This window comes from Pantherophis guttatus, chromosome 1 (genome assembly GCF_059756535.1).
Source record: "Pantherophis guttatus breed Tessera chromosome 1, ASM5975653v1, whole genome shotgun sequence".
NCBI lineage: Eukaryota > Metazoa > Chordata > Lepidosauria > Squamata > Colubridae > Pantherophis > Pantherophis guttatus.
Window position 1 is genome coordinate 65,955,662 of NC_142063.1, and position 24,349 is coordinate 65,980,010.

Below are 24,349 nucleotides of genomic sequence, written 5' to 3' on the forward strand. Positions count from 1 at the left end.
TTTTTACTTAGTATATTTACTTAGTATATTATTTATGTGTAGTATATTATTTATGGCTATTGTCACTCAAGTATGGTCTTCTCATTGCAGATATGTTTAATTTCCTAATTTATATTATATTATGAAGAATCAACATGGACCCTGAGAGGAAATGGTAGGGGGGCTCACAGGATTTATTGAGTCCAGTCAACAAAGGGAGCTAAATTTGTCCTGGAGATGCTCTCAAGCATTTGATCAGGGATTCCTGTGTTTGTGACTGTCTTTGACTGATCCCTTGGTTCATCCATAGATCTGTCAGTCCCAGTCACTTTTTGGGAAAGAAGAAAAACTTTATTTGAATTCAGTCCTTCCCATCTGCTCATATTTTTCTCAGTTCTTGTTATGAACTGCTTTTTGGTCTCCATGGCTGGAGACATATTTTTTATGTCTGCTAGTAAATTTGTAGAAATCAGTTTCTTCTGAAAGCAATTTCCTTGCTTATCAGTTAAAGTGATTATCTCCAGAGAAATTGGTTCTTTATGTTCTTTACATTTTTGGAAGCTTAAAATACATGTTTGTTCATACATTTCTCCCTACTCACACGTATCAATATGTTGTTTCAGCTCACTTTGATTTTGATTGCTTAGAACAAAGACTAAGATGATGTTCATGTTTGTATTGAACAGGTTGTAACCTACTTGGCAGGCTGCGGTCTTCAGAGCTGCCAAATGCTTTTAGCAGCCGGATACCCTGATATTGGTTGGAATCCCATAGAGGGTGAACGGTATCTCTCATTCTTAAGATTTGCTGTCTTTGTTAATGGTAATTTATTTATTTGATTTATATTATATCTTTCTGTTTAAATTTAATTTAAACACCAAAGGCATTTAAGCATACATATGAATTGACATGAGTTAGGACTACACTGCTGAGATTTAATTTTCTGACTTATCCCTGCACAGCAGAGTGAGAGCTGAAACTGTTTTAATAGTGTAATAACATCAGGCTGTATATATACATTTGCAAACTTATACTAAAATTTTTTGTTGCTCTAGAGCAGGGGTGTCAAACTCAATTTCATTGAGGGCCGCATCAGGGTTGTGTTTGACCTCAGGGGTGGCGTGTGTGTGTGTGTGGCCAGGGGGCATGACCAGCTTGACATCACTCATGTTGGGGGCGCATGTGGTGGCCCGAGCACTCTGCCAGTGAAAACGGGCTCCCAAGCTACAACGGCCTCCTGCAACCCTCTACCAGTGAAAATGGAGTCTATGAGGGCCATGCATGGCTTCCTGAGCTCTGTTTCCAGCTGCGACAGCCTCCTCCAATCCTCTGCCAGTGAAAACAAAGCCTGTGAGGGCTGTGCGTGGCCCTCCCGAGCTCTGTTTTCGCTGGCAGAGGCACTGCAGGCTGGTTTTTCACTGTTTCCAGGATGGTCTCGCGGGCCAGAACTAAGCACCCTGCAGTCCGGATGTGGGCCATGGAGCTTGAGTTTGACACCCCTGCTTTAGAGAATAATTTACTCTAAATGGCATATACTTTCACAAATTAGAATCCATTTCATTGCACCATGTATATAAATATACACATGGCACAGAAGAATAATGTTTGGCTCATTAGGTAAGAGAGGATGTAAATGCAGATAGTAATTATATAAAGGATAGATGGGTATAAAATGATTACAGTGGCCTCTGGATTGTAATGGCACAGTTTGTTTGCAAGCACACAGGTGCCTAACGGTCTGGCAGACTGAACCTCTTGACTCCTGTGGGGAGATTCCTATATCGGTCACCCACAACCTCCTTGAACCCTTCCCATCTCCAGAATAAGGATATTAGTATTCTGCTATCGCATATTCTATTTCAGCACAAGGTGCTCTTTGTGTTACGTTTAACTTGATGCTGCAATTTACTTTGCTTTCTCAGAGGCCCGTATGATGCTTGATACTGTTTCCAACTCCGATTTACAAATTCTTAGAATAAAAAAAAAAACTGTTATTTCATGGTTTTCAATATTCTTCCGCTTCAGTTCCTTTTCAGAAAATCCAAGTTCTTTCTCCTTCCCACCATAGAATAAAATACATGCAAAGATCTCAGAGTTTAATAGTACAGTTCTATAAGCAAAAATTTGAAGACACTGCAAAGATTACCAAGATGTAATTTTCACCCGAATCGTCTGTATTTGGGCTTATATTTTGTTCAGATAACTGTGTTCTGTGTTTTGTGGGTTTCCAGGTGAAAGTGTTGAAGAAAATGCCTGTGTTCTCGTTAAGCTTCTTATTCGACGGCCGGAGTGTTTTGGCCCTGCTCTCAGAGGAGAAGGAGGAAACGGTCTGTTAGCTGCGATGCAAGAAGCAATTAAAATTTCTGAGAACCCAGCTCTAGATCTTACTTCTCAGGGTTGTAAGAGAAAATTGTAAGTGAATGTTATCAGGAGGATAACAAACTAGGATAAAGCATAATCTTAAACAGAAATACCAGAAGTGCCTTATCAGTGCCAGCTGCTCCATAGGATTTCAAACAGGAATGTTTCCCAGCAGTGGCAAGAGTTTGATTTGGCAGCTTTCATGCTCAACGTATGTCTTTCTACTAATCAGTTTTTTGTAATTCAGAATCTAAAAATCTGGTGTAGCAGTAATTCTTCTGGCAATACCGAGATGAAGTCAGAATTCATTTCTTCAGTGTTTTCATCCACTCATTTGCCTTATGTAGCTGAATATATTGTTGAGATAAATTTTGACAAATTCAACTGCAGCAATAATTGCACAAGATTACTTTAGTTATAGTTTATTAATCTTTATTCATAGCATACCTCAAATTATCTGTAAAATTTAAGGTTCCTTCAAAAGCCAGAAAGAAATGAAAAGCATTATATTATACTGTATAAAATAGTACATATGCATTTTCAGTTATGGTTGATCAAACTGTCCATCAGATTAGACTGAATTTGGCGTTTTTAATCTACCTGTTGAGTCCTTCTCGAGGACCAGAGATAGGCAGACGTTGTTTGATGATATTAGAGCTACTGTTGCAGGATGTAAACTGGTCCAAATAAGGCTGCCTTTTGCAACTGACAGGATAATTTTTTCAATGCCAATAGTTTTTATGTGGTACTCCAGATGTTTTGGGATTGTACCCAAGGCACCTATTGCTAGGTACCTGGTGCTATCTTTGCTTTCTTTTTGCCGCAGTCATTTTTATATCTTTGCCTTTTTCTTATCATTATAACACTTTAGTTAGTTGTCTGCTATGTGAGAATAATTAAAAATATGATGGAAATAATGTTTGAATTTCTGCACTGATAACAATGTCAAACTACAATTCAACAGATATTTTATGTAGAATTTTCTTTATCTCCTATATGAGACAAGTAATGCAATGAACTATCTATAAGGGTTAATAGGATTTAAAGCACTCTGTTTCTGCTATGGTCTCTCTCATTTTGGTTAATCAGAGAGGGAGAAAGCTGACATTTTCCTTTTTTTCTATCATTGAAAAAGATTTCCTTTGTAATCTAACTAAACATGATTAAACTAGTTTAACAAAAATCTAAAAGCAGGCAGCTGTGTTTTTTAAGAAAAGTTGCTTAGAGAAAGGATATATTAGTATGAAAATCAATTAGAGCACATTCTCTTTTTATACACCTGCTACTTCCCCACACAAATGATCTTCACCAGGTACTGTTATAATACCTGAAACATGTATTATAATTATGTAAATTAGTTGGAAAAGCAGCTGGGAGAGCAAACGTGATTTGGAGTAAACCTATAATGGAAAGAGAGAAATTAAAACATAGCATTGACTGTATATCAGTCCTTTCCACAATATTTTCCTTCTTTTTCTCCCTCCCTCTTCCTTTTAAAGGCTATTGAGAATTCAGTACACATATATGTATGTATGGTTTAATTACTTTTAGAAAAAATATATATCTATACCAGACTACTAAAATAATTTCTCCTAAGACTTTACCAGTATATGAACTACTATAAGAAAGCATAGCAGGAATTTCAGTTGGAATGTATTCTATTTACTTGATGAAATCTCTAAAGGAATAGAATCAATTTTAGTTTAACATTTTGTATTTGTAACAATTTGCTGTTTAGTTAACATCACAAAAACCTATGAATAGTATACAATATAAGGTAGCAAGTAAATTGAACTGCTTACATTAAAGAAGACAAATTGCTTAAAAACATAACAATGTTTTTGAATTTTCTAAATAACCTCAATATTTATTTGTGGCTACATGGTTTCTTTTCACTAGTCTAGAAGAAGATGAGGAAGAGGAAGAGATAGTCCACATGGGCAATGCAATAATGTCTTTCTATTCAGCTCTTATAGATTTGCTTGGCCGCTGTGCACCAGAACTCCATGTAAGTAGCCTTGTTATTTCTGTAGGAACAGGAAATCTAACACATGAATTTTCTAAATCATCAATACATGAATTACTTCAGTTCATGCCTACCTTCAGTGGTGGATCATTCGTACTCCATGAATATAAATTTATAATTTTGGTAGAAGAAGAAATGAATTCTATCAAATTAAGATCTGTAAATGCAGTAGTATTGTACACTTACACTACTACTGTAAGATGCAGTAGTAGAAAGAATTAGGAATTAGAAGGAATAAGGTATAAGGAAAATAACTCAAATGCATTCCAAGAAACTGGAATGGATATAATATTTCATTCATTCATTCGTTCATTTATTTTGTCTAACATGTACATGATAACAGTTAGTAGTATAAACATAAATATGAACATAGTAAATGATTACGAATAAATGAAGACAGTAGGACAGGGATGGTAGGCACGCTAGTGCACTTATGCACACCCCTTACTGACCTCTTAGGAAAGGGGTGAGGTAAATAGTAGACAGTCTAAGGTTAAAGTTATGGGGGTTTGGGGATGTAACAACAGAGTCAGGTAATACATTCCAGGCATTGACCACTCTGTTACTGAAGTTGTATTTTCTGCAATCGAGTTTGGAGCGGTTTACCTTGAGATACATGGGAAAAGTTCTGGGTTTCTTCATTAGAACAGAAACATTTAAATCATGTTGATGTGACCACTAACCTATCTTCATTTACTGAATAGCGAAGATCTGTTAGATAAGGGGACTTGATGCACAAGGAGCTTTTATATATTTACTTATTTGTTAGGCAGCTTTCCTCCAGGGGTTAAATTACTCCACACTCTTTCCTTCTTCATTCAGTTTGTTTGTTTGTTTGTTTGTTTGTTTATTATTTATTTATTTAGCATATGGCATCATTTAGTACATATATGTACTCAATAAAGAACAGGAAACATGTGGCGTAACTCATATGTTGATGAACTTAATTCTTAACTCACCCCAAGTAGCAAAACTGATAGTGGGTCATATTCTCAGTAAATCTAAAACAGTAAATCTAAAATATGGGGGAAATCACTGGAGGGAAAAAACTAAGTTGCTTTTAGGTAAATAAAAGAAATATTTTTATTTCTTAGTGTTCTTGAATATTTGTAAAAAAATAAGAAAGTATTTTTGTGAAGATAATAAAAATAAGCAAAATAATATAACATTCTTTTACAGCTTATCCAAACTGGGAAAGGTGAAGCTATTAGAATACGGTCAATTTTGCGTTCCCTTGTGCCAACAGAAGATTTAGTTGGGATTATAAGTATTCCATTAAAACTACCAACAATAAACAAAGGTAACTATGAAAATCATTCTAACTCGAGTTGGGATGGAAAATCAAAGCGGCAGATTGCTTTGTTTGTTCTTGTTCAGATACTCTCCTTTAAAAGCTTACGCCTAGATTTGTAAAGTATTTTAAGTTTCTCTTGCAATTGTATTAATTTTATCATATTATAATTATATGCCAATAATTTTGTCTATGGAGATTCAAAGTCATCCAGGTCATGGTTGTCCCAAAGGTGCTTTTTTCAAGAAACAAGTGGACTTTCTGGTTTTTCTTTGAAGACATTTCACCCCTGAATTTATGTAAAATAAATGTTAGCTTTATTATATAATTTATATAGCAAGCTGGTTAAATATAATTTAAATTCATTTTGTAATGTTTTACATTCTTATCCATTTCAAATTATTGGCATCCCAAAGGTGCTTTTTTCAAGAGGCAAGAAGACTTTCTGGTTTTTCTTTGAAGACATTTAGCTTCTCATCCAAGAAGTTTCTTCAGCTCTGCTGGATGGTCAGAGAACGGAAGGATTCTTCTATTTCCCCACCATCCATTCCTTCCATTCCCCATCGTCCAGTCAGAGCCGAAGAAGCTTCTTGGATGAGAAGCTAAATGTCTTCAGAGAAAAACCAGAAAGTCTTCTTGCCTCTTGAAAAAAGCACCTTTGGGATGCCAATAATTTGAAATGGATAAGAATGTAAAACATTACAAAATGAATTTAAATTATATTTAACCAGCTTGCTATATAAATTATATAATAAAGCTAACATTTATTTTACATAAATTCAGGGGTGAAATGCTACTGGTTCGGGCCAGTTCGCCCAAACTGGTAGTTAAAAATGCTTTAAAAAGTAAAAAAAAGAGCAGGAAATCCCAAAGGCCACATTTGGTGTGGTGTGCACATGCGCACACAGCGTGCATCTGGTGTGCACTGTGCATGTGCATGAATGCAGCGTGCATCCAGCATGCACTGTGCATGTGTGCACCCAGCGTGCGTGTGGCATGCACCGCTCATGCACAGGCATCGAACCGGTGGCGACCAGCGGAGGATTTCACCACTGCATAAACTCTTTGATTATGTAATTCCCCTATATCCCAAGCCATGGTCTATATAGAACTATATTTGGAACATTCTAGACTATTGATTGATTGATTGATTGAATATTGCCGCCTATTTGTCCATAGTGACTTAATCTCTTCATTTTCAGCTATCAGTTCTGTAGAGATCTTTTTTGGGGGTACAGAGGTTATTAATTTTAAAAAGTCAGTGCAATGTAAATGGTGGTAGATGACAGAGTACATTTTATAGAAGTGTGGGAATCATTCATAGGAGTGTTGCGCTTTAACAATAATCCCAATAGGATTTCTTCTATATATTGAAGTTCTGAAGGGACTATGCCAAGTCTACAAGACAATGTGATATCTTGACACTTGGAACAGCAGGTTTTGAGAGGCATTTTGGTGTCCTGGGGAAGCAACAGTCTGAATAATTGATATACTGTATTTTTCATAGTATAAGATGCTTTTCCCCCCACCCCAAAGAGGGTGGACATGTTGGTGCATTTTATACGCTGAATACAGCCAATTGAGGAATGTTTGCTTGCCCTGCCCCACTCATCCCATTTTTGTGAAAGGGTTTGGGAGGCCTGCAGAATGTTCATGGGAGCTGGGGAGAGAAAATGGCCCCGTTTTTCACCCATTTTTCACAAAAACAGGGGCATTTTTTCCCTCCCTTGCCCCCAGGAGCACTCTGCAGGCCTCCCAAACCCTCTGTGTGCCCCATTTTTCACAAAAACGGGCCCATTTGGGAGGCCTGCTGAGTGCTCCTGGGGGCCAGGGTGGGAAAAACAGCCCTATTTTTGCAAAAACAGGCAAAAAACGGGCCCATTTTTGCAAAAAACGATGTGCACAAAGGGTTTGGAAGGCCTACAGAGTACTCCTGGGGGCCGGGGAGGGCAAAAACTTTTTTTTCTTACTTACCTCTTTGAAATCTTGGTGCATCTTATACACTGGTGCATCTTATGGTCCGAAAAATACGATAGAACCCTATAAAATGCATTTCTCTCTAATTTTCTGGTAAAAATGTTTCGCAGGACCTTTGTGTCCACATACATGTTTGTAGCAATAGCAATAGCACTTAGACTTATATACCACTTTACAGTGCTTTACAGCCCTCTCAAAACGGTTTACAGAATCATCATATTGCCCCCAACAATTTGGGTCCTCATTTTACCCATCTTGGAAGGATGGAAGCATGAGACAACCTTGAGCCTGGTGGCATTTGAACTGGCAAATTGCAGGCATCTGGCGGTCTAACCACTGCGCCACCGAGGCTCTAGTACTTCAGTAATATCTGGTTGGAATGCATTTCAGAACTTTATTCTAACTTATTCCCATCATGATTTCTACCCACACTTCTTGGAATTTCATTGGCATCCTTCAGTCTCAAAAGACTATGGTATCGTGCTCTGGAAAGAGGTCCTAAAACAGCATCTAGTGTGGCTAAAAAGGCCAATTCGAGAGTGGCAATCCCTTCCACACTGAGGGCAGATACATTCTGTCCCCTGCCCAGCCCCCAGATTTTGCTGGTTCCTGGACTGCCTCTTTGTCTCAGCCTGCCGAACAAGTGTGTCTCTTCGAATTGGAGAAGGCCATGCTGCGTCTTTAGCCTCCAAGCTGAACGATCGGAGGTCAAGGTTTCCCAGTTGTTAATGTCCATTCCCAGGGCCTTTAGGTCCATCTTGCAGATATCCTTATATCGCAGCTGTAGTCTCCCTCTGAGGCACTTTTCCTGCACTAATTCTCCATACAGGAGATCTAGATGTAAAACAAAAAAATTCCATAGAACATATAGAGGCCATAGTGCAATGAAGCAAAATTGTACTTTGGTGACTTTATTGGTGGCTGCACCAACTAATACCTATAGGTAAACCACAGTTTACTTTGATCCTGAATTTTGTGTTTTGGGATCCGGCATTAATTAATTAATTAATTATTCTTAACTGCTCATCTCCCTCAGACAGTCACTCTGGGCGATGCAGAATGTTGACAGTGTCCATAGGAACTAACAGATCACCATCTGAAAAATCCTTGACTTGTCTTCCTGTTTTTCAAACAAGATCATAAACAACAACAACAAAAAAGAATGCTGCTTTTTATATCATGAAATAATAACAGCTTTTCAAGGTGGAAGAGCTATTATTTACATAGTTGAAAATAACACATCATACAGACAAAAGATATCAGAAGAATAGAGGAAATTGCAAGGTCTGCCAAATATATAAAAAAAGTTAGGGCCTGTAAAGGAAGGAAAAGAAGCAAAACAGCACAGAACAAAACCAGGATGATAAAAGTGTAGAATAACAGATTTGACTTCTGAACTGGATAACTTAAGAGTGCAACATTTTGTTACATTTATCTCCTACAGAAAATTCAAACTATTGTTTGGTCATCTGTTCTGTTTCCTCATTCTTGGTATAAAATTGTGCTTGTCTACTGACGAACAAAAATCGCTTTTTATTAACCATTTAGAATAGAATAGAATAGAATAGAATAGAATAGAATAGAATAGAATAGAATAGAATAGAATAGAATAGAATAGAATAGAATAGAATTCTTTATTGGCCAAGTGTGATTGGACACACAAGGAATTTGTCTTTGGTGCATATGTTCTCAGTATACATAAAAAGACAAGATACATTGTCAAGAATCACAAGGTACAACACTTAATGATAGTGTTGATGATTAATGATTAATAATGATGATTAATGATTAATAATAAATAATGATTTATTAACACTTTAAGACTTCAGAAGCCCCAACTTATTTCTCTCTATATATCAAAGTTTAGGTTATTTTCATATAACTTAGATTTCAAAGATTTTACAATAGGACCATGAAGTGGATCCGTGAATTTGAATTTAGACTACTGTTATTTTGGTTTTCTGGTTTCTCTAAACCAGGGGTGTCAAAACTGATTTCATTGAGGGCCGCCTCAGGGGTTGTGTTTGATCTGGGAGAGCTGGGGGGTTGGGCGTGGCCATGGTGGGCGTGGCCATGGTGGGCATGTCCAGCTCGATGTCACTTGTGTTGTGGGCACCTATGGTGGCCAAGTGCTAAGGCAGGACTTCCCTGAGACCCTCCCTCACTCTTATTATAAACTCCTTCCTTCGTTCCTTCCTTCCTTCCTTCCTTCCTTCCTTCCTTCCTTCCTTCCTTCCTTTTCTTCTTTTTCCTTCCCTCTTCCCTCTTCATTCTCCTTTCTTCTTCCTTTGTGTGTGGCCCCCTGCACTCTGTTTTCGGCCGTGACGGCCTCCTGCAGCCCTGTACCAGAGAAAATGGAGCTCAGGCCCTCCCAAGCTCCGTTTTCACGGCAGAGGCACTGTGTGCCAGTGCTTTGCTGTTTCCAGGCCGGCCCCACAGGCCAGATCTAAGCATTCCGTGGGTAGGATTCTGCCCGTGGGCCTTGAGTTTGACACCCCTGCTCTAAAGTAAGGTAAGTGAATGTTGAAATAATGACAGCCTTAAATAAGTGAATATCAGACCAGCATTGCATTTTCACTTGTTTGCAGGCAGAAGCTCTATATAGCTAAATTGAATAAATGTAGAGCAATATTTGTACTGAGATAATGGCTCTTTCTTTTTTTCTTTTTTTTGTCAGATGGAACAGTCACTGAGCCAAATATGTCTGCAACTTTCTGTCCTGACCACAAAGCACCCATGGTGCTTTTTCTAGATCGTGTCTATGGTATAAAGGACCAAACCTTCCTCCTTCACCTTCTGGAAGTTGGATTTTTACCAGATTTAAGGGCATGTGCTTCATTGGATACAGCTGAGTACTGTTTGCTATTATTCTCTAACTGTATTAAGGAGATTTGCTTCATGGCAGTATTGGAATTTAGCTAAGCACTATAATTTATTTTCTGCAATTAGAGTGTTGTAATATTAAGAGTTTGCATGTACATTTATCAGCAGTTTATAAATTTAAATAAACTGTGACCTGCCTTTTATTATAAACTACTCAAGGCTTACCAAAACATTAATGAAACAAAGCATTAATAAACAATGATAAAGAAGGTAGTTAACATAAAAATCAAACTCTACCACTGAGAACAGCATCATTAAAGATCTTGTTCAGGCCAAAGTAAATATGTAAGTGATAATAGGACAGAAGCTTCTTCTCGATTCCAGGTTGCATCTCTCCTTGATTATTCTCTCCTTGATTAGTTTCCATCCATTGTTTCTTGTCCTGCCCTCTGGTGCTTTGGAAAATAAGTTTGTGGCAGCCTCTCAAATACTGGAATGCTGTTATCATGTTTCCCCCTTAGTCCTTTTTTTCTCTAGACTAGCCAAACCCAAATCCTGCAACCATTCTTCATATGTTTTAGTCTTCAGGCCTTTAATCGTCTTAGTTGCTCTTCTCTGCATTTTTGCCAAAGTTTCATTTTAATGTTAATTTCTCATATAGGGGATATAGTTACTGAATCCTTGTCATGGTCAGATCACTCTCTCCTTCGTCTCGACTTTCGAACCGCTGCACCCCGCCGCAGGGAGGCGGAGCCGGTAAGATGGTTCCGCCCCAGACGCCTGATGGAACCTGACAGATTCCAGACAGAGCTTGGGCCATTTCCTGAGGTTCTGGCACATGCCTGGACTGGAGACCTGGTGGCCACCTGGGATAGGGCGGCTGCTGGTGCTCTGGATCGGGTCGTGCCTTTGCGGCCTCTGACCCGGAGCCGATCTCAATTGGCTCCTTGGTTTACCGAGGAGCTGAGGGAGTTGAAGCGCTGGAAAAGACGCCTAGAGAGTAGTTGGAGGGACAGTCTTTCTGAATCTGACCGGACACTAGTAAGATCCCACATTAGGAATTACTTAGTGGCGATAAAAGCAGCAAAATGTAGTTATTTTGTTGCTCTTATTGCGTCATCAGATAATCGCCCGGCTGCCGCTCCCTGCTCCACCAGGAAGCGTGGGAGGACCCCTTGGAGGGTAGAGCCAAGGATTTTGTTCAGTATCTGTATGACAAAATCACTCAGATTCGGGAAGATTTGGACTCCGACTGGGTAATCTCAGGGGGAGAGACAGGGGCAGGTCTTGAGAATGTTATCTGGGATTAGTTTGATCCTGTGACCCCTGAGGACGTGGACAGGATTCTGGGTAGACTGAACGCGACCACTTGTTTATTGGACCCGTGTCCTTCCTGGTTAGTACTGGCTTCCTAGGAAGTGACACGAGGTTGGCTCCAGGGGATTATAAACGCTTTGCTGAGTGAGGGTGACTTTCCCGCCGCCTTGAAAGAGGCGGTGGTAAGGCCTCTCCTCAAGAAGCCTTCCCTGGACCCGGCAATGTTGGTAAATTATCGTCCGGTCTCCAACCTTCGCTTTTTGCGAAGGTTGTTGAGAGTATGGTCGTGCAACAGCTCCCCCAGCACCTGGATGAAACGACGTATCTGGATCCATTCCAGTCGGGCTTCAGGCCTGGGTACAGCACGGAAACAGCATTGGTCGCGTTGGTTGATGATCTCTGGAGGGCTCGGGACAGGGGGTGCTCCTCTGTCCTGGTCCTGTTAGATCTCTCAGCAGCTTTTGATATCATCGACCATGGTATCATGCTGCACTGGTTGGAAGAGTTGGGGGTGGGAGGCACTGCCACTGCGGTGGTTCTCCTCCTTTCTCTCTGACCGGTCGCAGTCTGTGTTGACAGGGGGACAGAGGTCGACCCCGAGGCCCCTCATATGTGGGGTGTCGCAAGGGTCGGTCCTCTCGCCTCTCCTGTTCAACATTTATGTGAAGCCGCTGGGCGAGATCATCCGTGGTTTCGGGGTGGAATACCATCAGTACGCTGACGACACCCAGCTGTACATCTCCATCCCGGATCACCCCAACGATGCCCTTGAAGTGATGTCCCGGTGCCTGGAGGCCATACAGATCTGGATGGGGAGGAACAGGCTCAGGCTCAACCCATCCAAGACCGAGTGTCTGTGGTTTCCGACGTCCCGATATAGTCAGTTGACGCCATCACTGACTATTGGGGGCGAATCATTGGCCCCCACGGAGAGGGCTCGCAACTTGGGCGTCCTCCTGGATTCACGGCTGTCTTTAGAAGAGCACTTGACGGCCGTGACCGGGAGGATTTTTCATCAGGTTCGCCTGATTCGCCAGTTGCGTCCCTTTCTGGATCGGGACTCGTTACGCACGGTCACTCATGCCCTTGTCACCTCCCGCCTGGACTATTGCAATGCTCTCTACTTGGGGCTCCCCTTGAGGAGCACCCGGAGGCTCCAACTGGCGCAGAGTGCGGCCGCGCGGGTGGTGATGGGAGTGACATGGCGTTCCCATGTAACACCCCTCCTGCGCGAGCTGCACTGGCTCCCAGTGGTCTTCCGGGTGCGCTTCAAGGTTCTGGTTACCACTTTTAAAGCGCTCCTTGGCTTAGGACCCGGGTACTTGCGGGACCGCCTACTACCATCAATAGCCTCCCACCGGCCGGTACGCTCCCATAGAGAGGGACTCCTCCGGGTGCCGTCAGCCAAACAATGCCGACTGGTGGCCCCCAGGGGGAGAGCCTTCTCTGTGGGGGCATCTACTATCTGGAACGAGCCCCCCCCAGAGATACGGAGGACCCCGGATCTGCGCACCTTCCGCCGCGCCTTAAAGACCTTACTATTTCACCAGGCCGGCCTGGCCTAATTTTCCCCCTCTTTTATAAAAGATTTTTAAAATTTTAAATATCTTTTAGTATTTTATACATTTAATTTTAAATTGGTTTTAAATGTTTGGGGTTTTAAATTTGTTGGGGCCAAAATTATTTAATCTGATTTTATTCTATTTTTTAAATTTTGTATTGTATGTGTTTTTATTGTTTGGCTGTGCACCGCCCTGAGTCCTTCGGGAGTAGGGTGGTATAGAAATCTAATAAATAAATAGATAGATAGATAGATAGATAGATAGATAGATAGATAGCTAGCTAGCTTCTGGAAGGGTTTAACAGCACATGAAAACAATTAAAAACCTGGTTTGGTAATTGACTTTACCCCCTTAGCTGGCCCTAAGGGAGCTCTAGAGTATCTGAGGAGTTACAGTATCTTGCCCCAGTAGGACTAGCCCATCCCACTTGCTCCAGCAGAAGAGGCCTCCTGCGGACCCCACTGGTTAAGGAATTCTGGCTGGCAGTATAAAGGAGAAGAACCTTTCCTGCTGTGGCCCCCATTCTAGGGAACATTCAGCCACCAGAGATGAGAATTGTTCCTGTCCTTTTGGCCTTCTGGAAGGGCATTAAAATGTGGTATCACTGGTTGGCTTGGGACCCTGAAGGAGACACTCTCTGCTGGAGGTGATTGAGAGGGTATAAAGAACATCTCACCCCTGTGCTGTCTCTACCCTTGGTTTCAGTTTTTTATATACCAGTAACTCTTCTTAATTTTAAATGTTTTTACATTTATCTTTTACTCCTTGCAAACTGCCCAGTCATCTGATCAGTGAGATGGGCAGCATATAAATTTAATAAATAAAATAAATCAACAAAAGTAAACAACAGTATATCAACCCTCAATCCATAATACACACATTTAAATGGCTACTATAGGTAATACGCAATGCAAAATTATTTTAAAAACTTATGGGCCCATAAGACTAACCTCCCAAGCCCTAATCCAGGAACATAATGGATGTTTATAACCTGCAGGATTAAGCTATTATGTTATAATATTATTATGGTATTACATTTATACTGTTATATTTTAATCTTCTTACTGCTGGTATGTCTACATGATGCTCAGAATCAGATATGATTGGAAGGACATATCAGACAGATGATAGATAGATAGATAGATAGATAGATAGATAGATAGATAGATAATAGAGAAAGAAGGAAGGAAGGAAGGAAGGAAGGAAGGAAGGAAAGAAAGAAAGAAAGAAAGAAAGAAAGAAAGAAAGAAAGAAAGAAAGAAAGAAAGAAAGAAAGAATTGACTCACTAGATACAATAAAGATTAAATGCAGGATGAAAGAAAAGAATGAAGGAAGAAATTGAGTGATTTTTTTGGGTGGGGGTTGAGCTACAGTAGACTGCTCTATGGATGCATTACTTGTAGATTGAGTATCTGCATGTTGTAATACATATAAAAGTAAAAACCACAAGGGAAAATACAGAGAGTAAAAAAGAATCGTAATGAAAAAAGCAAATAGAAAAAGAATCTAAAAAAAAAAAAAGATGTTAAAGAAGCAGCTTTCCAATATTCTTGACAGTGTTATGGATAGATAAAGCATTTCAGGTTGTAAGAACATCTTTTTCAGGAGGAAAGGAAAGACTGGTTAAAAAGTATACACTTTAGCTTTGATGATGCTGTCTCCCATATCATGCAACAAGCCTTTCACACTATAGCAGTGATGGCTAACCCTTTTACTGTCGTGTGCCAAAAGTTGGGGGAGCGCGAGGAGGTCGTGTGTGTGCCCACACCCATAATTCAATTCCGCCCGCCCCACACACATGCGCGCACGACCCCCCCTCCCAGGCAACCCTCGTTTTTGGCACAGAAGGCCCATTTTTTGCTCTCCCCAGGTTCCAGAGGCTTTCTAGGAGCCTGGGGAGGACGAAAACGTCCTTCCCCACTCCCCCTGAGGCCCTCCAGAAGCGGAAACAGCTCGTTTCCCGACTTTAAGTGGGCCCGGAAGGCCTGAAAATCAGTTGGCCGGCGTGCACATGCGCACTGGAGCTGAGCTAGGGCAATGCTCCCTGTGCCACCTGTGGCACACATGTCATAGGTTCGCCATCACGGCTCTATAGTATATTCTGGAAATTCATTGACATTGGGCTTTTTCCAAACTATAAAAATAAGAGAGGTAAGAGCTTTCATCAACATGCATTCATGTATCTGGCCTGAAAGTCTTAAGTTATTGTGCGGTCCTCTGAGAAGAATTATGCTCAGAATATTCAATAATAAAATAGAATATATATTAATCAGACAGTAACCATATTAATGTGTATCTTTTATGCAGATTTCTCTAAGTACCACCGAGACAGCTCTTGCTCTAAATAGATATATTTGCACAGCTGTGTTCCCATTACTCACACGGTGTGCTTCTCTCTTTTTGGGATCTGAGCATTACATCTCGTTGATTGATTCCACTCTTCATACAATATACCGTCTGTCCAAAGGGCGCTCTCTTATAAAAGCACAAAGAGACACAATTGAGGAATGCTTGCTTGCTGTCTGCCAGTAAGTATTTGCATAAAATCTTCTTCTATTTCTTGTGAAAACAATATCTCTAATATAATTTATGTGATATTCATTGAGAGAGGAAAGAAACACAGAAACGTAGAACAGAATTTGTGCCAGCAAAGTGAGTACAAGAGAAGGCTATATAACAGGTCCTCGACTTACACCAATTCATTTAGTGATCATTCAAAGTTAAAACAACACTGAAAAAAGTGATTTATGACCGTTTTTCACACTGACGACCGTTGCAACATCCCTAGGGTCATCTGATCAAAATTCAGATGCTTGGCAACTGGTTCATATTTATGACCATTGCTGTGTCCCAAATAATATGATCCCCTTTTGTGACCTCCTGACAAGCAAAGTCAATGGGGAAGACAGGTTCACTTAAAAACCAGGTTACTAACTTAACCACTGCAGTGATTCACTTAACAACAGAGGCAAGCAAGGTTGTAAAATGGAGCAAAATTCACTTAACAAATGCCTCACAACAGAAATTTTGGGCTCAATTGTGGTCATAAGTCAAGGACTGCTGGTATAAGGGAACAAGGCAGGTTTAATTCACTTTGTCTATCTTCATGACAGAGTATGAACCAAGTTAGCTTTAAATAACACATGTTCATCTCCAAATAAAGTAGTATATTCTGTCACCTTTAAAAAATCTATTAAATGCAGAAGGTGCACTTTGGAGGTGAAAAAAGCAATAGTTTTTCTCCAATTTACACATCCATTCTTTCTACGTATTTGATTTAAGAGCAAAATCAGTTACCCGAGCATCAGTTAATTGAGCATATTTTAATAAAAAAAACAATGATTTTGAAAAATAGATGGGATTTCAGATCTAAATTTCTGATATTTCACACTTTGCTGTAATATCATTATTCAACAATATTTTAGCCTATAAATACTAAATTATTCTAGTCATTGTAGAATATAAAAGATTAGTATCCTTTTTCGTAATGAGGAGACACGTTTTTCTTTCAAGAAAATTCTCAGCTTTAGGGGCCACAGGTAGTATGGGCAGGGATATGGTGAAATCACTGGTATATGAGACCAGTCATCACTTTTTGCTTGCTTAATAATACTGTAAAGATCTAAAAAGAGGCGTTTGCATTATATATGGTCTAATAAAGTTTTCTATGAATTCTGCCTTTTTGATGAAATTAATCTTTTAGACAGCCTTTTTTTATCAAGTATTTGTATTAAATGTCCTGTATTTCAGCTGATCCTGTAAATGCTTTGCATATTTATTAAAAAGATTGAAATTGAAAATGAACTTCTTTTTTAATTATAGCCACTTACGGCCTTCGATGCTACAACAACTTCTTCGGCGATTAGTTTTTGATGTACCTTTACTTAATGAATACTGTAAAATGTCATTAAAGGTCAGTATTTCTATTTCTGCCGTGGCATTAAATGTTTGAGTACTGTGAGTGCCTTTTTCCTTCTTTATGTTTTAGAAAGTACATTGAAAGGCAATGTTCCAAATGTTTTTCAATGTATATTTGGTAAAAAGTACATTATTTGTATAAATTAATACTAGATTTGTTACATAAAAAATAAAAGGTCATAATCTGCATTATATCATACCAATGCATATTGATTTTCAATTTGTTTTAATATATTTTTAAATGTATTTTTATGCTGTTTACAGCTTTTAACAAATCACTATGAGCAATGCTGGAAATATTATTGCTTGTCTTCAGGATGGGGAAATTATGGAACAGCAGCTGAAGAAGAATTACATTTGACGGAAAAACTTTTTTGGGGAATATTTGATTCCCTCTCTCATAAGGTAAACATAAAACTTCAAATTAAAAGGCATTGCTTGAATACACATACACCAATATAAGTACAAATACAGCTAGAAAAATTGTCCTGTTTATATCACATTCATAATCTATGAGAACATAGTGATTAATAAGAAGTTAGATAATAGCACTTTTCCTCTATTACATGCTGAGCATTGTTAGATCAGATGCTTCTCCTATGCAAACATACAATTTTCTACTATCCTTATTTTGGCCTTTCATGAGAAGTGAAAAAACAATATTGTTTATTTTTTTTTTCATTTATTTATTTTTGTCAAACATGTATAAGATAACAGATATAAGTATAAACATGATTATGAATACAGGAAATGGATACGAATAAATGGGGACAGTAGGACAGGGACGGTAGGCACGTTGGTATACTTGTGCACGCCCCTTACAGACCTCTTAGGAATGTGATGAGGTCAACAGTAGACAGTCTAAGGTTAAAGTTATGGGGGTTTAGGGATGAAACCACAGAATCAGGTAGTGCATTCCAGGCATTGACCACTCTGTTGCTGAAATCGTATTTTCTGCAATCGAGTTTGGAGTGGTTTATCTTAAGTTTGTATCTATTGTGTGCTTGTGTATTATTGTGGTTGAAGCTGAAGTAGTCATTGACAGGTAGGACATTGTAGCAGATAATTTTGTGTACTATGCTTAGGTCAGACCGAAGGCGGCGTAGTTCTAAGTTGTCTAAGCCCAAAATTTCAAGCCTGGTGGCATAAGGTATTCTGTTGTGAGCAGAGGAGTGGAGTACTCTTCTCGTGAAATATCTCTGGACTCGCTCAATTGTATTAATGTCCAATATACAGTAACTAAATATAAATATTAGATATAAAGTAATATATGTGTAAGTACACATGTGGTCAGAAAAGTACCTTAGACTGATAGGAAAAAGCTAACACAGTCATGTTTCACTCACCTGCAGTAGATTGTACCAGAAGAGGTGTTGTTCAATTCAACCTATTGTAACACAGAGAGAGACATACATACACATTCTTATTTTTCTTTCTTTTTCTAAAACGTTCTTCTCCATTTACTATCAGCATCTACTAATGCTGCTTCTATGGGGATTTTTTTTTTTACCTTAACTAACACTTTGCATGTTTTTTTATTGGACTTTCCAACCAGTTCCTATCTCTCCTGCAGAAGTATGATCCAGAACTCTTCCGAATGGCCTTGCCTTGTTTAAGTGCAATAGCTGGGGCTTTGCCACCAGATTACTTAGACACTCGAATTACTTCATTTTTAGAAAAGCAGACGTCAGTGGATGCTGAGGGAAATTTTGATCCGAAACCTATCAGCACAGTGAAGTGAGTCATAATATCTTTACTTTTTCTAAGGATATTTATTTTGTTATTTAGCACTGCTATGAAATACACTGATTCATTCACAGAATGTAATACGCAAGTTCAAAAATATATTGTTAACTTGATTTTGTTGCTCCACTGAGTTGTGTATAGTCTATTTTTCCTCTGAAATATGAATACTAACTGATCAATTGATGAGTGGTGGTTGTGGTGTAAATATAAATTTAGAATAAGAAAAGACTATTGTTTGGATTCCAATTCCCATCAGCCCCTGCTAGAATGGCCAAAGGCAAGAGTTTGTGGATTGTAATTAAAACATTTTGGGGGATTCTAGATTGTTACCAGCTGGTCAACCCTTTAATCTGGAATAGAATAGTAATTGCAAGATGCAACTGCCATAACATTTATCTTCCAGTCTCTTAATGTAAGTCACACTGTAATATGTACTGTAACTAAGAATTAATATTAATACTTAGTCACATATTTCTTAATCAAATTTATACTAGTACAAAGTTTTTAATGCTTTAAGATGCCTGGATGCCTGTTTGTTAAAGTTATTATTATTTGTTAAATTTATTTGGTGCCTGTCTCACCATGGGGCTACTCTATGCAGTTTACAATAATAAAAGGAAGAAAATCAAAGAACTGTAAACAGAAGTGAAATAATGGAACAGTAAAGGAAACAATGAAAAAGAACACAATAAAAATACATCAATATGATAAACCAAAATATGGCTGGGTGGATAGCAGAGTGCAAAGTATGGGGGAGGGGGAATGTGCCATCAATTCGGCTCAAGTGTGGAACTGCCCCATTTGGTCCCCAGGCCAAAAAGCAGAGCTGGCTGTTTCCATGGCTGAATTCCATGCTGGTTCAGGAATTCTGGGAGTTGAAGTCCAAAAGTCACAAAGGGGCCATAGTTCCCCACCTCTGCCTTAGAGGGTAAAATGTTCCAAAGGGCAGTCACTCCACTTTGTTAGACAGCCATATAAATTGTTTGATTAATAGATAAATAAATAAATTGTAAACAGAATTGTAATAACAAAACATGGTTTAATATATTTAGTGAGGGCATGATTTAAACTCATATTTGTATAGATTGTTCTGTTTGTTTTGGAAAAGAATGGTATGAACTGGTATGGTATTACCTAACTGAAATAAGTTACATATAATAATATACTTTTGGTTTTTAGTTTTATACTTCCTGAAAAGTTGGAGTTTATTGTCAACAAGTATGCTGAACATACTCATGAAAAATGGGCCTGTGACAAGGTATGGATTATTATAGTTCTAACAATTGCCAGAAAAGAACAGAAACCATTCAAAGTGAATTTTAGAAATGTATTCAATTTGTCTCCATGGCTCTGAGACTATGGCAGAACATATATTTTTAGCAATGTCTTTCCATAGTCTTTCTTTCCTTCCTCACACCTGTGGGTTTCCTGACAGCTTTTAAAGCTATTATAAATTGTCATTACATTAGAACATGTGCATTTCAATTATAGTAATTGGAAGAAATTTTGACTTACATGCCTTTTTTAAATAATTAGATGGATTAAGAGCACGGATAAGAAATGGAAGTCAAATTTGCACCACATTTGGAAGGAGCCATTGTACATGTATGAGTGGGGTTGGGCATTTTTGGCTTTTAAAAATGTGCTTGTCTATTCAAACACTTACATTATTCATCTATTTAACATCTCAACATGACAGAGAACTGGGTTTTAATTTTCAGCATTCCAATGGCCACAGAAAGGATATTCAGGGACAATAGATTGGCTTTGACTTCTTTCTGACTTATAAACGTGTTTGTTGTTTGGTGCATTGTTCTTTAAAATGAAAGACAAAAACATATTAACAGATTGACTATTTTAAACGTGGCCAGATAGATACAGAGCCTCCTTAATTCTTAAACTTTTTTGTTGCTATTACATTTGTTATTGGTTAGCAGAGCATTGACATAATTCAAGATCCCTTTTGATATTAATTAAGGAGGAGGAGGAGGAGAACAATTGTATTGTGGTTGCTATAGAGTCAGTTTGATCTAGTGCTTATGGCATCAGGCTACAAACCAGGAGACCACGAGTTCTAGTTCCGCCTGAGGCATGATAATCAGTTAGGTGACCTTGCGCCAGTCACTCTCTCTCAGCCTAACCCACCTCACAAGGTTGTTGTTGTGGAGAAAGAAGAAATATTAGGTATGTTTGCTACCCTGGATTATTTGTAAAAATAATAAAGACGGGAAATTAAATAAACAAACAAATAAATGTCGTAACTATATAAAATTTCTGACCCACATTGAGAACTCTAATTGTCTATAGTTTGTAAACGTCTCTGTGCGCATTCTGACAAATGTTTGTGGGCTGAGGAGGAAGTCAGCTGTCCATTCCTATTCTCCCTATGTCAATATAGATATTATTCAAATAAAAATCTGGTTTGTGGTTTTATTTTTCTCAATTTTGTATTGTTGCCTTAATTGCCCTTTCAATAAAGTTATACAGTGCTTTGAAATGTTCTTTTCGTTGTCAGAGAGCAATCTCTGAATTTTGATGTACATAAAGGATTTATATTTTTCAAGTACAGCAGAGATAAATTGTCCTTAAATGACTGATTAATTCTTATCCTTTCTGCCTGCCTCACCTGTGCTGCAAATTGCACGTTGCATACCTGTTTTTCAGCCAACCTCTTTTACTGTTCCTTTTTCATCCTATTTGCTTGCTTTGATTAGTCATTTTTCATTATTGTGAGCCATGTAGAAAACATAGGCTGAGGGGGGAAAAGCAGAATCAGCCTCCAGAAAGCACAATTAAGCTAATAAAAATAATGTTTGCTTATAACCAAATATGTTCTTCTAATTCACATAGGATTCTCCCTACTCATTGATGTATAAATCATAGGATAATGTTGGGATGGAATTTTCTAACAATCCACCTGTGTGATGATTTTGCTTTTCAGTTTTATATATGAGATTATCCACCTGCCCATGTGATCTGTATAATACTGATAAGAGCTTCTTTTTCTATGAAGCCATTATTGTCAGAGGTTTGTGCTTTTTTCTAGTCATGCACAGGCCAGCAAACATGGTCTTTTCCTACTCATTAAAAAGGCATTGTATGTTAATGGCCATTATGACTATTCCAGACAATTAATTCCTGGAATTTATTATGCAGTGTGGATTATGCTTTTATTTCCAGAGTAATTGTGGATGGAAATATGCTCCATTACTTGATGAAAATATAAAGACACATCCCTTAATAAGACCTTTCAAAACCTTGATTGAAAAGGTAATGAAGATGAATTTAAATGTTTTTCTCAGGCAAATGTGGGGTACAGTTTGCATTAATGTTCATCAGTGTTCCATTTACTTTGTCAATGGAAATAAAAATCTGAAAATGCAAAATGACCAATTGGTTAAATTATAAATGGAGATTTATTTTTTGTATTCATTTTTTAAATTTAGTAAACCTTGTTTTCTAAACACAGACATACATACGTGTGTGTGTGTGTGTGTGTGTAAATTTTTAGTAGATATGACTATTGCCAATGATATTAATTTGGTACATACTTTAATATGAAATGACTTAATTCATATTCCTGGAATTAGAATATAATTATCTTCTAGTTTTCATTTTCCTTGATATTGCAGTGCTATTTTTCAAATCCATAATACATACAAAAATGCTTATAGTACGTAATATTTTTAAAAGATATGATATAAAATAGCTTGCGAACACCCATATGCTAGAAGGAAAAGCATAAAAAACATAGTGGTATTTTTGTGTTTATAAAAATATGCATAAAAAGTTTTGTGCAGTTTTAAAGAAAAAGAAACTGAACTTGAGAGAATGTTATACTTATTCATTTCCCAAGATCATCAGTAGCTGGTATGGGAAATTGATATCTCAAAATCAGCATTGAGATCATGTGGAATTGAACAAATGTTCCAGTGGCCTTCAGTGAATTTTGACTCATGGAGCACAAAACTTTTGTGTGTGTGTGTGTGTGTGTGTGTGTGTGTGTGTGTGTGTGTGAGAGAGAGAGAGAGAGACAGACAGACAGACAGACAGACAGACAGACAGAGTCAATTGACTGCAAACTTGTTTATTCCTGGGGGGAAATATTTTAGATTTTTTTTTTCTACATGAAACACAAGATTTTTTTAAAGGAAAAGGAAATCTATCGATGGCCTGCCAGAGAATCTCTAAAAACCATGTTAGCAATGGGATGGAGTCTCGAAAGAAACAGGGATGGAGAAAATATGACTCAGCAACGTGAAAATGAAAAGCTACGTAGCATATCACAATCTAGTCAGGTAAAGTAAAAACAAAGCAAAATGTAAGATTCCTATTTCTTCAGAATTAATGCTACTTTTATTTTTTTTTTACTTTTTTGGCGGGGAAGGGAGAGTTTTATTATTCAATCTTTTAAACTGCCCAAAATGTGTTAAATTCATAAATCTTCATACTTATAAAAATATAATTTCAATTGATCTAAAATAGGTAATTCGGTGAAATTTTATCACATTTTGCAGCATTTTAGAACAGCAAGAATCCATATGTGATAGTTTATGAATGTATATGAATCAGTATTTGCTTGAATAATTGTTCAACTCAATGACAATGATTAAAAGAATATCAATTACTTAGAATGATATTATTTTCCCTCTGTATGCTGATGTTTTTACAGCAGATTGACAAAAATTAATGCCAAGTTGTGTTTCTTCAGAGAAGTGTAAATAGAAGTTGTTTTACCTTCAGCTTCTTCCTTCATGAATTTGTCTTTCTACAGTCAGGGTAGCACACAACAAGCAACTCTAGGCAGGAATCTCTGGTAAATAGAGATTGAGAATCTCTGGCCACCAGATGTACCTAAGCAATCACTTTCACCATCTCTTTCTACTGAAAGAGAAATGCATTAGCTCAACTTAACCAGGTTTATGCTTTTTATATATTTAGTGACTACTTGGAACTCTGCAAAGTTGCAAAATAAAACAATGCCTGTTACTGCAACTGTATGCTAAACCTCTGCAGGACTCTTGTGATAAGTGGGCATAGAATTCCATGTTAAGAGAGCACCAAAAACATTAAGATGAAATTCCTGCAATTGACATTTCAACAGTTCTTTATCTCACTAAAATCTCACTATCTCACTAACTCGGGGGGGGGGAGGCGCAGTGGTTAGAATGCAGTATTACAGGCTAATTCTGCCAACTGCTAGGAGTTCGATCCTGACCGTCTCAATTCTGATTCAGCCTTCCATCCTTCTGAGGTTGGTAAAATGAGGACATTATGCTGGGTGGCAATAGTACAGCCCTCTCTGTAAACCGCTTAGGCTGTAAAGCACTGTGAAGTGGTATATATGG

General features: G+C 38.3%; 1 protein-coding gene across 10 annotated transcripts in view; it reads left to right on the plus strand.

Annotated features, from left to right (window-relative positions):
* RYR3 (ryanodine receptor 3) overlaps positions 1-24,349 on the plus strand; it is a 290,814-nt gene that overhangs the window by 163,240 nt on the left and 103,225 nt on the right. For 5 of the 10 annotated variants that reach the window (XM_087875413.1, XM_087875434.1, XM_060687459.2 and 2 more), the window contains exons 43-54: positions 666-801; positions 2,211-2,391; positions 4,240-4,348; positions 5,546-5,666; positions 10,312-10,481; positions 15,645-15,865; positions 17,160-17,250; positions 17,520-17,660; positions 18,829-18,992; positions 20,181-20,259; positions 22,182-22,271; positions 23,153-23,299. In XM_087875413.1, coding sequence (XP_087731539.1) covers positions 666-801; positions 2,211-2,391; positions 4,240-4,348; positions 5,546-5,666; positions 10,312-10,481; positions 15,645-15,865; positions 17,160-17,250; positions 17,520-17,660; positions 18,829-18,992; positions 20,181-20,259; positions 22,182-22,271; positions 23,153-23,299 — 1,650 coding nt within the window. Of the gene's footprint in view, positions 1-665; positions 802-2,210; positions 2,392-4,239; positions 4,349-5,545; positions 5,667-10,311; positions 10,482-15,644; positions 15,866-17,159; positions 17,251-17,519; positions 17,661-18,810; positions 18,993-20,180; positions 20,260-22,181; positions 22,272-23,140; positions 23,300-24,349 lie in introns of all 10 variants that reach the window. The other 5 variants (XM_087875406.1, XM_087875424.1, XM_087875416.1 and 2 more) reach the window with 2 other exon arrangements.